Source organism: Ursus maritimus, unplaced genomic scaffold, assembly GCF_017311325.1.
Source record: "Ursus maritimus isolate PB19 unplaced genomic scaffold, ASM1731132v1 scaffold_13, whole genome shotgun sequence".
Classification (NCBI taxonomy): Eukaryota; Metazoa; Chordata; class Mammalia; order Carnivora; family Ursidae; genus Ursus; species Ursus maritimus.
Window position 1 is genome coordinate 57,831,705 of NW_024423675.1, and position 15,502 is coordinate 57,847,206.

The 15,502-nt window shown below is 37.4% G+C and overlaps 1 protein-coding gene across 7 annotated transcripts in view; it reads right to left on the minus strand.

Annotated features, from left to right (window-relative positions):
• IPCEF1 (interaction protein for cytohesin exchange factors 1) overlaps positions 1–15,502 on the minus strand; it is a 175,333-nt gene that overhangs the window by 82,162 nt on the left and 77,669 nt on the right. For all 7 annotated transcript variants that reach the window (XM_040627984.1, XM_040627978.1, XM_040627985.1 and 4 more), the window contains one exon: positions 8,968–9,020. In XM_040627984.1, coding sequence (XP_040483918.1) covers positions 8,968–8,991 — 24 coding nt within the window. In that variant the 5' untranslated portion in view covers positions 8,992–9,020. The remainder of the gene's footprint in view (positions 1–8,967; positions 9,021–15,502) is intronic.

Sequence of the window (15,502 nt, forward strand, 5' to 3'; positions counted from 1 at the left end):
GGGTTGTTGTGGAATGTGGAAGTGAGGAAGAGATTCGGAAGGCAGGTGAGTCCACACCATCAAGTGCTGCTGATAGAAAAGAGGATGATCCACTCTCAGGTTATACACTGCAGCCCGAAGGAACACATGCCCGCATGCACAAGGGAGATCACTGCAACACGGTGGGGGAAGGGACCGACTGTAGGAAGCTGAATGCGTGCCGGTATGTGAGTGGATAAACAGTGTCATGTTCATTCACTGCTATGCTCTCTCAGAACTAGAAATGCATGGAAAAAAATCTCAGAAACATTATACTGAAAATTAAATGTCTCTATTAATGCTATTATTTATAGATGGTTAAATACTGCTTATAAATAATAACATTGTATGGGAATGATAAACACCATGATGTAACCAGGGGTGAATGACAGGGAAATAGTAAAAGGGAGGCATTAGTAGGAAAACACAACTGTATTTATGTTTTATTACCTTAAAAATAATATTAAGGGGCACCTGGGTGGCTCAGCGGGTTAAGCGTCTGACTCTTGATTTCACCTCAGGTCATGATCTCAGGGTCCTGGGATTAAGCCTGCATTGGGCTCCATGCTCAGTGGAGAGTCTGCTCAAGATCATCTCTCTCTCTCTCTCTCTCTCTCTCTCACTCTGACCTTCTCCCTGCTCATTCTCTTTCTCTCAAATAAACAAATAAATCTTTAAAAAAATAGTTCATAGCAGCAATGTCCACAATAGCCAAACTATGGAAGGAGCCAAGATGTCCTTCAACAGATGAATGGATAAAGAAGACGTGGTTCATATATACAATAGATTACTCAGCCATCAGAAGGGATAAATACCCACCATTTGCCTCGACATGGGTGGAACTGGAGGGGATTATACTGAGTGAAATAAGTCAAGTAGAGAAAGACAATTAGCATATGGTTTCACTCATATGTGGAACATGAGGAATAGCATGGAGGACCACAGGGGAAGGCAGGGAAAACTGAACGCGAAGAAATCAGAGAAGGAGACAAACCATGAGAGACTCTGGACTTCAGGAAACAAACTGAGGGTTACAGAAAGGCGGGGGCGGGGGGGAACAGGGTGAGGGGTATTAAGGAGGGCACCTGCGGTGATGGGCACTGGGTGTTATATGCAGCTAATGATTTGTTGAACACTGCATCAAAAACTAGTGATGTACTATATGTTGGCTAACTGAACATAATAATACAATAATAAAAACAAACAAACAAACAAATAAATAAATAAATAAAACATAAAAAAGTAAGAAAGAAAAGAGGGAAGAAATCTGTACCCAATGAGTTAGAATATGAATATAGTTGATGCTTCTTTAGCTTTTTGGATATTTCCAAATTGCTTTCCAGGGGCCTACTTACAATCTCCGGCAGTATATAAAATGTTCAATTTTCTGCAAACTCAAGTGTATTTTTGTGACTTACTTCAGAATTGCAGAAATCTTTCTACTTATTTCTTTTTTTTAACTATGCCATTAATTTCTGCTCTTGATTTATTATTCCTATTTCTTCAAATTTCTTTATATTTACTCTGTTATTCTTTTTCTGATTCCTGCAGATAATATTTACCTCATTTCTTATTATTCCTTGTGTTTAATAATACGCTTGGAGCTATAAGTGTACATCTAAATTCTACCTATACCTCTCTGTTTTTCAATTCTAAGTCATTTCTTTCCATCCAGTGAGATATTCTAGAATGTACTTGGATGAGAACTTTCTACTCATGTTTTCTTTTTGAGTTCTAACTTCATTGCCTTTTGTCCACAAAACATGATCTTTATGACATCGATTTCTTGAAACGTGTTAGCATTTATTTGTGACTTACTACATAGTCAAACTTTGTAAGCGTTCTGGGTAAACCTCAAAGTCGTTAATTTTGTTTCCCAAACATTCCCTATCTCTATGTGAGTTTTGTTGCTGGAGCTATAACCTTGTTAGTATTTCAATTCTTTTATTTTCAGTCTTTCTGTGCGGCATTTTTGTGTGTACAGTTTTTTGTTTGTTTATTTTTGCTGTTTCTTTTCTTTTTTTACTTTTGTTGTTTCTTTTATAAGCAACCTATAACCAGGTTTTTATTTTTTTTAATACGATTATATGTGCCTCTTGATAGGTGTTTAATCTACTAACATTTACTGTAATTTCATTTTGTGTTTTCAGTTTACATTTATTTTTTCCATTTCCCCCATTTCCTTACGTGCTATTCCCCGGATGCTCAATATAGTATTTCTAAATTAATCATGAATAGAGCATGTAATTCAGCACATTTTTAACTCCTACTTCAGTGTCTTCTCTCTTGGTATGATAGTCTAGATTTTTATTTTTCTGTTAAAATGTTATTATTATCATCATTACTCATCAATGGACAATTAAATTTAGTGACATGTTATCAATTTCTGTGATCACCTATTTTTCCTTTATCAAATGTCTGTCTGTTGGATTCACTTTTCTTTTTACTAGGGTACCTCCTTTAATAGTCCTTTTAATGGGGGTTTGTAGGTAGCAAATTCTTAATCTTTATGTAAATAGTAATGTCTTTAGTTTGCCCGAAAAATTGAATGATAGTTTAGTTGAGTATAATATTATGTTCACCTGGCACTTTGAATATTCTGACCATCTGTCTTCTATCATTTATTATATTGAAGAAATTGCTGCTATCAGTCTGTCAGTCTTTGTATGTGACCTCTCTTTTCACTCTTTTAAGACATACTTATCATCCTTGATATTCTGTAGTCCCACCCCACCCCCTTCTCTCCCCTGTGCCCATGGCTCCCTCTCTATCAGTTTGTAGGTTGCCTCTACTGGATGCAGAATCAGCCCTACAATCATGTCCTGAGGTGAACATAAAGAATCTTGCATATCCAGTCACTGATCTAGCTGGCGACTAGGTCTGGTCCCTGATTTTGAAGCTGTGTCCCCTCCCTCCCTAACCTTTAGGGGGCTAATTGCATAACCCCAGGCAGTGGTTTGACAAATGTTTTCATCTTCAGCCCCTTTCACAAGTGGGGCTTTCACTTACTTGTTGTCAAGAAGTGAATATGGCTCTCCTCATATTTAGTGGAGCATTCCCCACCCCCCACCCTGGGAGGCAAACTACTTCCTGCCTCCAGACAAGGTACCCATTAGGCCCATAGCTTCCGTCTTCCTTGCTGCTTTTCCTTTTGGATCCACAGAGATGATTACTGTATTATTCAACCTATCTGTGCTTTTTTGATTCTCCATGTTTCTCCTTGTCTGGCATTGTTCTGTTTCCAGCAGAGTGGAATATCAAAGTGTGAACTCAGAGGACTATTATTGGCTGGAAGCCAGTCATTTATTAATAAAAGTCTATCTTGAAATCACAGTTCAAATGACAAGCAATCCCTTTCCCATAGTAGCATTAATATACCAACAAGACATCCATTCATTTCCTTTTCTGGCACCTTAAACTTTACTCTATTATGCAGAAATGTCAAGTACTTTGACAACTCCATACTTTGAATACTTTATTCCCTACCCCATTTTTCATCTGGTTAAGGCTTACTCATCCTTTCTGACCCAAGTCAAATGCCACCTCCACCATGAAGCCTTCTCTGACTTTAGAAGACAGTTAGCTCCTATAAGAATCTTGTATGCATGAAGTCATATTTATTTGTAGTCGCTGTAATAATTGATTCATATTATCTCCCCAAAATCTTCACGATAGGTACTATTTTTATCTTCCTTTCCACAAATGAGAAACTTCATCTCAGTGTAGTTAAGTAACATCTCCTTAGATCACACTTATAGCAGAATCAAGAGTGGGACCCAGGCCAGTCAGCTACTAAGTCTATTGTTTAACTCTATGTTGCTTTGCTTATTCTGTCTTCTATACTCCACAACACTTTGCTGATGCTCTGAAGTGGATATTATAATTTATCTGTTTATATATCTGTGTGGTACATTCATGATGGTAAACCTACCCACCCGATGGTCCAACCCAGAACCTGTGAGTAATCTCAGACAAGCCCTTTCCCTTAGTTCACATGTTTACTCAGTCACTACCCCTGTTCATGTTGCTTCTTAAAGTGTTCAAATCTTTTATCAGCTCTGTAGGTGAATGACTACAACTATCTTTAGATTCAATGACTGGCCAAGACTTTAAGGTAGAACGATGTTCTTGAACATGTCCTGATTTCAAAACCTAGCACCTAGCCCAATGTCTGACACGTAGGGAGCACTCAATAAATATTTACCAAAAGATTAACCGTGTCTTATGTCAATTTTTACTTCATATGATGCCTCACTAGTAGTCCTGGCACAAGTGGTGATTTAACAAATATCCAGAAAGCCATCTACTGCTTGATTACTCAGAGCTGAAAAATGCCTCCACTAAATAACATCAGCAGAGTTAAGCAACACGAGATTGCTCCAATACATTTCTCACCCCCCAAAGCAGCACACGCATAGAGAAAAGCTTCTGTATTGATTGACACTCAATTTGAACTCACCTGAAGTATAGACCCTTGCCGTTTCCTTGTAGGTAAAATAAACTTGCGTTGACCAAATCTCTACTTTTATCTAAAATACCATTTCCTCAAAAACTATCACAGCTTTCTCCAACATCCTGTTTTAACCATATCCTCCAAATACTAAGAATCTAAAACCGAAGAAATAAGAATGCATGGGGTGGAGGAGGGGTACTAGTAGGAGGGACAGAAATTTTCCCGTGGCAGCTATCAAGACCCTACCCGGAATCTATTCCCCAGACAGCTGTCGGGCACTGCTCTGCTGGAAGTCCTACTTGGAACAGCAAATGTGTTAAATAGTCCCCCAGCTTTGATCTGTATGTCAAGCTTGTGCACAACAACGCTGGCAAAGCCATTTTAACATAACATTATGTTCATGTAACCTAAAAAACGAGCTGCCAAAATGTGAGCTCTTTTTAGTTGATCAAAAATGTGAAAAATAAATTCCTCACTTCATCACTGAATTATCCCCATATTCCTGAGACAAACACCATGAGCATAGAGTTGAAGGAACAGGCAGCTTCCCATGGGGGCTGGAATCAGGTCCAGGACGTTTAGCACACACAGTACACAACGACCAGGCAATACATGATGTGTAGGTAACGAATGCAGAGCTTTCTTGTGAAGGAAACACAACAAATACCAGTTTGCTGTGAGACCAGCCATCCCACAGATCCAGGCAATGGCAGATAACGCAGCCACAGTGCCGGGAGTAAACATCCGTTCACATTCAATGAGCTTGTCCCCATCGAGCAGGAAAACTGAACACAATTACCATGATTTATATGCAGAGACTTTTGTTTCAAGAAAGTTTTCCCTTGATATTTGATTTAATATTAATTTATATTAACATCTTTATTATTAAAAGTTTGTTAATATTTACAAATTAATTTTATTTAAAATAATTCTTGAGAAATCATTGTCATAAAGTTTTTACGAAAGATAAATCTGACCATTGCTTCCCCACGAGAGCCTCCCTGAAAGTAAGAATTCTCAGAAGCTTTACGTAAAAGAATGACATATGACAGCAAAAGAGACGATGTGACACATTCCCTCTGAGCCTTGTCATCTTTAAGTAAAAGCTGTTTTCCTTTCTTAGCTATAACATTGTTACTACAATCTGAGAACAGAGATCATTCTTAATTAAGCCTTTAGGATTCATATATGCTAGTTGTTATTTGTTTATTCATCTATTTCTTTATTTTAGTGAGAAACTAATCATAAAAGAAAACCAAGCAATACTGATTTAGTGTAAAATACTTTGTTACACCACAGCGTGATGTATGGAAAGCCTTATAAATATCGAGGACTACACAAGTGGATTCTTAGAGATACTTAGGGATTGTCCCAAATCTAATAATTATGCTGAAGGTTTCCCAACAAGCTATGACCTAGATCCTGAAGATGATTATGCTAATTCTTTCTTTCAGGCCACAGTTGGGTAAATTATGGCTTTTGTTTGTTCAACCACCAGTTATTGAACAATTACTTGGTGCCAAGGACCAGAGATTCAGTGGCAAGCGAACTCTCACACAGCTTCCAGTCAAACACAGAAAAGAGAGAGTTGAACAAGGATCATGAGGTCGACACGGAAGTGCTATTACCCAGAACTGGGAAGTCAGGGGAGATACCCCACAAACTGATAAAAACAAAAGCCTGAAAGGTGAAGACCTGAGCATAGGAGGATCTAATACAGAGACGCAGGTGTGATTCTAGAGGCACCAGCCCCAGACTGTGGGGACATGACCATATTCAGAAGTCATACCGTGTGGGACCTTGAAAATTATGTTTGAAACTCTAAGGTTTATCCAAAAGCCAATGGGAAGCCACTGAACAGATGTCAGCAGGCAAGTGGCACAATCTGATCTGTATGTAAGAAAGTTCATTCTGGCTGCCACATGGCCAGTGGATTGGAGAGGGCAGGTGCAGAGGCAAGAAGCGCAGCGGGCGGACATTTCCCCGTGTTAAGAAGGTAAAACCAACAGAACTTGGTGAGGTAATACCTCAGTTCTATGTGAAGCTTTAGCTCTGAAAATTCTGCTGTTTCCTTCAGAGGACAGAAAAGACCACTATCAGATAGCAAACAACTCAGCTTAATGGGAAAAAATATTCTTCTACCACATACATAATAACATTTCAAATGCTTAGTTTCTTGAACAGTTTGGCTGGTACCATTTACCATACCAACCTCAATAACCGCCAGGTCAGGATCAACAAAAGTGCCTTAAAAGTATTGCCCTTCCCCCCACAGATGGTAAGTTCCTCATCATAAGCAGCAAGCAGAATGCTCAGCACACAGAGCTCAATAAATGTTAGGTTAGTGGAAATGAAGTGTAATTCGGGATGCGATTAGGTCAAATGCGTCAAGCCTACTGAAACTACCTAGCATAAAACTAGGTCTCCTGTGCTACATTTTATTTAGAGAACAAATGACAGCAGAAAATTGAACTAATTTTCTGAATGGAAATATAAAGTAGGGTAACCACTGAAAAGCAGCTGGAAGAAATGCTTAAGAGAGATGTTTAGCTATACCACCTAGACACTGATGACTATGAGATAAAAACAACAGGTAAATAGGCACACAAAGAGAGCGGAGCTGATTCCATCTAGGAGTGGGGATGGCTCGGGAAATGAGATAGGCCCATCAATAGCCAGAGTTCCCACCAATAAGGACAGAATCCACCTGTGCCCATGTCCGAGGGGAAGCAGGTTACATATTACAGCAGTACTGGCTCTCGATTGGAAATCATACGGGTGGTATGTTAGTCCTTTGGTTATCACATCTGTAGTCTGTCCTAATAGCCAGGGTTTTACTTGCCTGAAGATGTGGAGATTTGAACTTGTTTCAAATCATATTTCCATTTCCAGGTCCCACGTAGTATAATGGCTGATACATGATAGAGTCAGGAGAGGTAATCAGTGAACATTAAATGAATGTTTGAATGAATGAATGAATGAATGAATGAATGAATGAATGAATGAATGAATTCATTAAAGTGTTTAGGTGATTTCTTATTATCTTAGTTTCCATTTCTTCTTAAACATATAGCATGAACTGTTTTCAGTTGGAACACTACATTCTTTCAGTAGGATAGGCAAACAGTAAAAATTAAACCCTCCATTACTTTTCTCAAGGATCCAAACATTCTAATTCTCCCGTTCCATTTCTTTGCTCCATATAACACATATACACGTCCTTATAATCATATGCATTTTTTTTTAATTTTATAAACATTAGGTACTGTAAACTTTAGTGTTCCTATTTGACAAATCGGTGATGCCCACTTTCTTTTACCCTTGACCACAGGACCACAGGACCCTATTTAACACCCTGTGCATATGTCTGACCCTGGCCAAGGCTCCCATTGCAGCTGCATTTATGCTCTTCGTTGTTCTTCTTATCTTCATCATGATTATTCACATTTCCATGATCAAACAACACCTACCCATTTGTGTCCAAGGGATCACATTTTCCTTTTCTGCAATTTTTAGATGGCAAATTTCCCAGGGTACATAAGTGACTATAATTTGTGTTTTCATTTTTAGTTTTTTGCAGTCCTGTCTCCCAAAGTTACGACCATTTTCATCACTAACAAGCTTTTCTTCCTCATTTAGAATTAGCATCAGAATCAAAGTGCTCTCATTGTTTTCTCTATTTCTGGGATATGAAATTGTTAACGAAGCAGAGAATTAATCAGCTGCCCTGCTTTTCAGTAAGATGTCCCTTCCAGGAGCTATCCAGTTCAATTTCTCCATCACTATTCCTACAACATGCCTTGATATCCACTTCCTAATTTGCATCAGGAAACCATTGGCCATGTCCCCTGTTTGGCAGGAAGTCCCTACTATATTCTCTCAACACCCCACTTCTGATTCTGCTTTTGGCTCTACTCTAAAAACTCTATCCTGTGCATCCATCACGAGGTCATTAGATTTGCTAAAAGATGCATACCCCACGATCCCACACTACCTCACACCCCCTCCTACTAGAAATATCATGTTATCTATATCAACTTTTTATTTTTCCCTATATCATAAGTGTCCTTGTCTAATAGAGGTAATATACTTGCTCAGTTGACTTACCTAATAGGCAAATTTATAGTTGTACAATTATTTTTTAAAAAACCTACAATGTCAGCGTAATAATTGGCAGAATGTTTGCCATAGAGGTTGCATGAGCTCGGTTGCGCTAATACCACAGGTGACCTCAAACACAGACATACATTACGTACCATACGTTAAAATCATGATTATGTTTTTGATCTTTAAAAGCAAATAGCTAGCAGTCTTAAATATTTGGCGATCATAAGAAACCCCGAAACCTAACAAAAAGGTCATTAAATCCAACATGACTAAGGAAATGGAGGACAATAAACAGTTAGCCAAACTTAAGATCAACTTGTTTGGTTTTTTTCTCATTTGTCAAACTGACAATGAATATTTAAGTCAGTGGTGTCTCAAAGGGTACTTACGAGAGTATTGCCATCAGTCGCCATGTACACTGTCAAATTGGTAGAAACAAAAGCTAGAAGAGAAAAAAAGATTCTAAGTTAAATGTGGGATTAAAGTGTTCGTAAAGGCATATATCTTTTTGACGGGGGAAAGGCATTTCTATTTTGATCGATGAATTTCACAATAAAAGCAATTCACTAAATGGCTTTTTAACACAGAACTCAATAAACCAACCTTTAAAACGGTGTTCATAAAATAAGCCAGAATTTCATCTGCACATTGGTCAGTATCCTTTCAAGTCTACAGCAGGACATGCACATTATTTACATACTTAATATTGGGGTATATCTAAACACGTATCTTTGAAAAACAAAACTATTTTCCTCTTCATGATGAACAACACAGTGTAAGATGCAGAAATATTTGATCCATTACTATTATTCTGATTGTATGAACTAAACAATTTCAAAAATGTAACTAATGCCCGTGCCTCAGAAGTCCCAACTTTACTATGAAGATGAGCCCCTTCTGATGTATTGCACTTTGTAGCAGATTACCTGGAAGACAAGATGTTCTGTGGTTTCAAGAAAAGCGGATGAAAACAAAAACTCATATTTTCAGAATTTGACAAGCAAAGAAACTTGTTAAATATCCACCAGCCACTGAAACTCTTCCCAACACAGAGAGATTTCAGTCTCTTTCCGTGACGCCAGAAATACAGATCCCCGCTCTGTGAGACTTTATTCCTTATGGCTCCCAAATCTCAAAGAATGGATCCCCCTTTTTAATGTCAAAACTGTCCTATCCATATTATGTAGATATGAATAAAACACTTATTTATAAAATGCCAAAGAGAAAAACCACAGCAAAAAATGATTGATAAATTTGGTTGCTTATTTTTATTTACTTAAAAGAATAGACGAGGGGCACCTGGGTGGCTCAGTTGGTTAAGTGTCTGCCTTCAGCTGAAGTTATGATCCCAGAATTCCAGGATCGAGTCCCCACATCGGGTTCCCTGCTCAGCGGGGAGTCTGTTTCTCCCTCTGCCTTTCACCCCACTCTTGCTCTCTCTCTCAAATGAATAAATAAAATCTTCTAAAATTAATTAATTAATTAATTAAATAATAAACTAAAGCCTAAGTAAAAATCAAATCACAAGCTGGTAAAAGTATCTGCAACATATGCTTAATACATAGGAATCAATTAAAAAATAGGGGCGCCTGGGTGGCACAGCGGTTAAGCGTCTGCCTTCGGCTCAGGGCGTGATCCTGGCGTTATGGGATCGAGCCCCACATCAGGCTCCTCCGCTATGAGCCTGCTTCTTCCTCTCCCACTCCCCCTGCTGTGTTCCCTCTCTCGCTGGCTGTCTCTCTCTCTGTCGAATAAATAAATAAAATCTTTAAAAAAAAAAATGGGCAGAAGACATGAATAGATGTTTTTCCAAAGGAGACGTACAGATGGCATGAAAAGTTGCTCATCAGGGAAATGCAAATGAAAACTACAATAAGACTTCACCTCACACTTGTCAGAATAGCTAAAATTAACAACACAAGAAACAACAGGTGTTGGTGAGGATGTGGAGAAAGAGGAACCCTCTTGCACTGTTGGTGGGAATGCAAATTGATGTAGCCAGTCTGAAAAACAGTATGGAATATACTCAAAAAGTTAAAAATAGGACTACTCTATGATCCAGCAATTGCACTAATAGGTATTTACCCAAAGAATACAAAAATATTAATTCAAAGGAACACATGCACTCTGATGTTTCTACAGCATTATCTACAATGGCCAAATTATGGAAACAGCCCAAGTGCCCATGGACTGAAGAATGGATAAGGAAGACGTGGTATACACAACAGAATATTACTCAGCCATCAAAAAGAATGACATCTTGCCATTTTCAACAAGATAGATGGAACTAGAGTGTATTATGATTAGCAAAATAAGTCACAGAAAGACAAATACCATATGATTTCGCTCATATGTGGAATTTAAGAAACAAAACAAACAGGCAAAGGGAAAAAAAACAGACAGGGAGGCAAACCAAGCAACAGACTAACTATAGAAATCAAATTGGTGTCACCAGAGGGGAGGTGAGTGTGGAGATGGGTGAAATAGGTGATGGGAACTCAGGAGTGCACTTGTAGTGGCGAGCACCTGGTGATGTACGGAAGCGCTAAATTACTATAAACTATATAAATTAAACTATTATTAAACTATATAAATTACTGTGTAAGCTATATAAACTAACATAACACTGTAGGTTAACTACCTGGAATTAAAATTAAAACGTAAAAAATCATAATATAGTCTTACACACCAGTATGAAAATAATAAGCAAACTAACAGAAAAACAAGTGAAGAAAATTTCAAAAAAAAAAAAAAAGAAAAATGCTAAAGTTTAACCTCATTAGCAATAAAATAAGTGCAAAATAAAACAACATCATTCCATTTTTAATCTTCAAGATTAACACACAAAAAAATTACGTAATAGAAGCCACATCTGGTGGAGGTGTGCTGGAAAGAATGTGTTGTTGTTAGGATGTCAAATTATTACAGCCTAGCTGGAGGGTGATTTTTCAAGGTGAATTGATGATGACAATCAATGACCACCAACATTTGCCGAGTCTTTACTATCTACTATCAACTATACTACACACTACCGTACTAAACGTGCAGGGTTCTATAATGCATCCGTAATGAAAAAGTAGGTAAAAACATGAGCAGGGTGATCCTGTTCATTTTTTATCATAAAAATATAGGTTTATATCCATACATCTCATACATCAGTGCATTGGGAGGAAATGTCTGAGGATATGTACAGCAAAATGTGTACAGTAATCATCTATGAGAATAGGAACAACCAATAATGTATTGTTTGTTCCCTTATGTATTTATTTCCTACAATAAGTGTTCATTTATAAAATAAAAATGTTCTGATAATATACTGTAAATATTTTATTGACTCATTATAGCAATGTATTTTTAATGTCTATTGATTGAGCAAATACATAATAAGCAAAAGCTGGTTTGAATTCAGCAGCACTTTTAGGTAAAGAAGCTTGTAAACTTGTTAAAGTTAAGAGCAAAGCTCTGGATTAGTCTGAACTGGATTTAAATCTCAGGTTAGCAATTTACTGTGTAATCTTGGGCAAGTAATGGGTATTTGGGGACTTCAGGACTCTCATCTGTGAACTGGGCATCGTAATAGTATTTCCTTCTTAGGGTCAGACAAAAATGAAGTTAGAAAATATCTTTATAATACTCAGAGTATTACCTAACATGTAATAAATATTCAATAAATTATGTTATTGTCATAAAACATATTTATTCCTTTAGCACAAACTTATTAAAATAAAGTTCAGCTATATATACCCTTTAAATATGATAATCAGTCCCTCCCTTAGAACATTTGTTGTATTTATTAAGCCACTACTATGTCCTCTGTCAATTGATGATTTTCATATATCATGCCATATGATTATTAGAACCACCTATAAATAATCCCCTATTATTACTCCCATGTCTTAGATGAGACAATGTAGGCATCTTAAAGGAAGAAGTTAGTAAATGGATAATTCCAAATTCAAGCCCAGACCCCACAGCCTGCTCTCTTAACAGCATGGTACCACCCTCACTCCCCCAAAGTCTCCCACAGGACATCATTCATAATTAACCCCTCAATGGCCATGGTATCTCATGTACCATGGTGCTGTGGACAGGTCTTCCCAGTTGGACAATGAGTATACCAAAGATGGAGGCCAAGACCCAGTCTTCCTCATGCCCCAGGGCCTATCCAAGGAAGCACACAGCTTAGGCAAGAGTTGTCAAAATGATTTTTTTAAATTAATAGATCACTTCATCAGGAAACTGTTATTTCAGTGGAATTCTGAATCCCTTTGCTCAGCCAGCTTTCTAATAGTAAAATAAGCAGAATTGACAGAAGACGATGGAAGACAAAAAAGAAAAAAATCATCTCAAATTTTCCGTAAAGCATTGGGGTTTGTTGACAATACACTGCTCTAGTCATGGATATTAAGCCTTCCTTTGATCATGTGCAATATTTCCCTTGTAAATATTGTAACCCTTAACCTTCTAATAACCTCTTGGGTGTGTTCACTCTGTCTACACGCATTGCAACCACTGTTGTCAAAGGCACCTCTCTCTTGGACCATTGCAGAAACATCCCAGCTGATGTCCTGGTTTGCTTTCTTGCCCAGAGCAATGTGTTTCAATGCACATTTAACAATTCATCTCTTTCCTTAAATCTCTACAATGGCCATTGAGTCTTGCGATAGAGACGAATATCATGAAAATCTATAAGGAAGCCTCTACCTAGCCTCTGCCTCCTCTCTAGCCCCACTTTGGGTCATTCCCATGTCTCTTTCTTTCCTGACTCACTGGGTTTCTTTTTTTTTTTTTTTAAGATTTTATTTATTTATTTGACAGAGATAGAGACAGGCAGAGAGAGAGGGAACACAAGCGGGGGGAGTGGGAGAGGAAGAAGCAGGCTCCCAGCGGAGGAGCCTGATGTGGGGCTCGATCCCATAACTCCGGGATCACGCCCTGAGCCAAAGGCAGACGCTTAACCGCTGTGCCACCCAGGTGCCCCTCACTGGGTTTCTTTTTAATTCCTTAAACATGTTTCCACCAATCTTAGGAGCTTTGTGCATGCTCTTCAACAGCCCCCACCCAAGACGGTTTATAGATACCATCTAATTCAGCCCTTAGACCAAATGTCATTTAGTCAAGAAAGCTTTCCCCAGTTCCTACAGGAGATCAGTTCCCCTTTTGCATGCTCTCATAGCATGTTGTCTTTTATTCAAAGAAGTTCTCATAATTGTACTGAATTATTGATGTTATAATTAGTTCTTTCATATCTGATTCCCCACTATAGGATAACTTAACCTGAGGGCAGGCACTGTGTCTTATCTTGTTCTCTTGCTTACTGCTGTATCCCCAGTCCTTTCACACAGGGTGATTCAATAGACATTTGTTGAGTAAATGAATTAAAAATACACACCAGTAAAAACACTAAACTATAGATGAGTTTCCATAAACAAAATCTATGAATGCCAAATTTTTTTTGTTTAGGGGAGTAGTGTTGTCAGGAATATCCCTCTAGAATTCTCCTTCCCAATCTGCAGGATATGGAAACGAGACTGTTGTTGTCAGACTTTTCCGAGTCAAAGAGCAAATGTACAGAAGCACCATGCAATGAGTGGTATGGGCTGGGAAGGATAAGGGGAACGGGTTACGGAGGCATGGATGTGCCATTGTACAGGCTATATGTAAGTATTTACTTAATAATTTTAGAGTTTCAGTACTTTATTTCTTAAAGTAGTGAACATAGGTGAAATTGAAAATTTCACCAAAATGATTCAAAGATAATTTGGGGCAGAAGAATCATCAAAACAATTTAAGCTCAACTCTTGCTTCTTCTCTTCCATAAAAAGCACATAGCCATAATCCAAAGAATTAAGAAGTGGAATGGTGGTCGTGGAGACTCATGTAAGCACGTTTGCTTATTGTTTAGATAATGAGTACCAGCTGAGCTAACCAAGTTACAGCGTACATGTTATCTACATATTGATAAGCTAAATAGGCAGCTGCAAGATTTTGATAAAAATATTTATAAGCCACACAATAAAAGCAGTTAATGAAAAATAATAATGACGCTGACAAAAGTGTTTTGGAAGTAATAATTTTACCTTATTCCTAACCCTGAGAATATCAGTTTAAGCAAGGTGCCCATAAGTAAAAAGAATTAAAGGAGGAAGGAGTGGTTATTTGATATGTCTTCATAAAGGAATAATTCCCAGGAGTTAAAAATGTATAAGAACCTAATGACAAGGCAACAAATAACTTTCATAAATCAAGAGGTTTCTGATTCTTTGCTTTCAACAGAATTAAAGAAAAATCTATTTTAATTGTCTGTTAATTAGTAAAAGTAGTTGTTGTGATAGATCACATGAGGTATTTGGCATATACTTGGAAGGGGTTCAAAAGTGCTTCATTTCCATTTATTTATGTGAAAAACAGTTTTAAGTGCTCACATACGTAAAAACCAACAAAAGAATTAAAACTCGTTCTGAACTCTCTCTCATTCAAGCAATAAATATTATTCACTTATAAGTACTTCCATAATTAAGGGGAAAGCCTCATCTATCGCATTAAATGATGCATTCTCAATAAAAATATGTACCTCTTGTATTAAGCATTATTTGTCAAAATAGCATACTCATGTTGTCTGTTAAATTGTGTACTAATAATAATTATAGTGATAACCCACTCAAATGAAATCTTATATGGCTTAAAGAATTATGTCACACACAAAAAAAATAAATCAACTTCTGTTTAAGTATGTATTTTTTGCTGAAATGTATAAAATCATCAATGAAAGTTTTTGAAGCAATATATATATGTATATATGTATATATACATATAAATAATTGGATAAAAATCTATGGAGTAGTAGAATGAGAATAGGAGCTCCACAGGGGAAGAAAACACAGTAATGTAAATTTAAACTCCAAAGATGACTTTTTTAAAAAA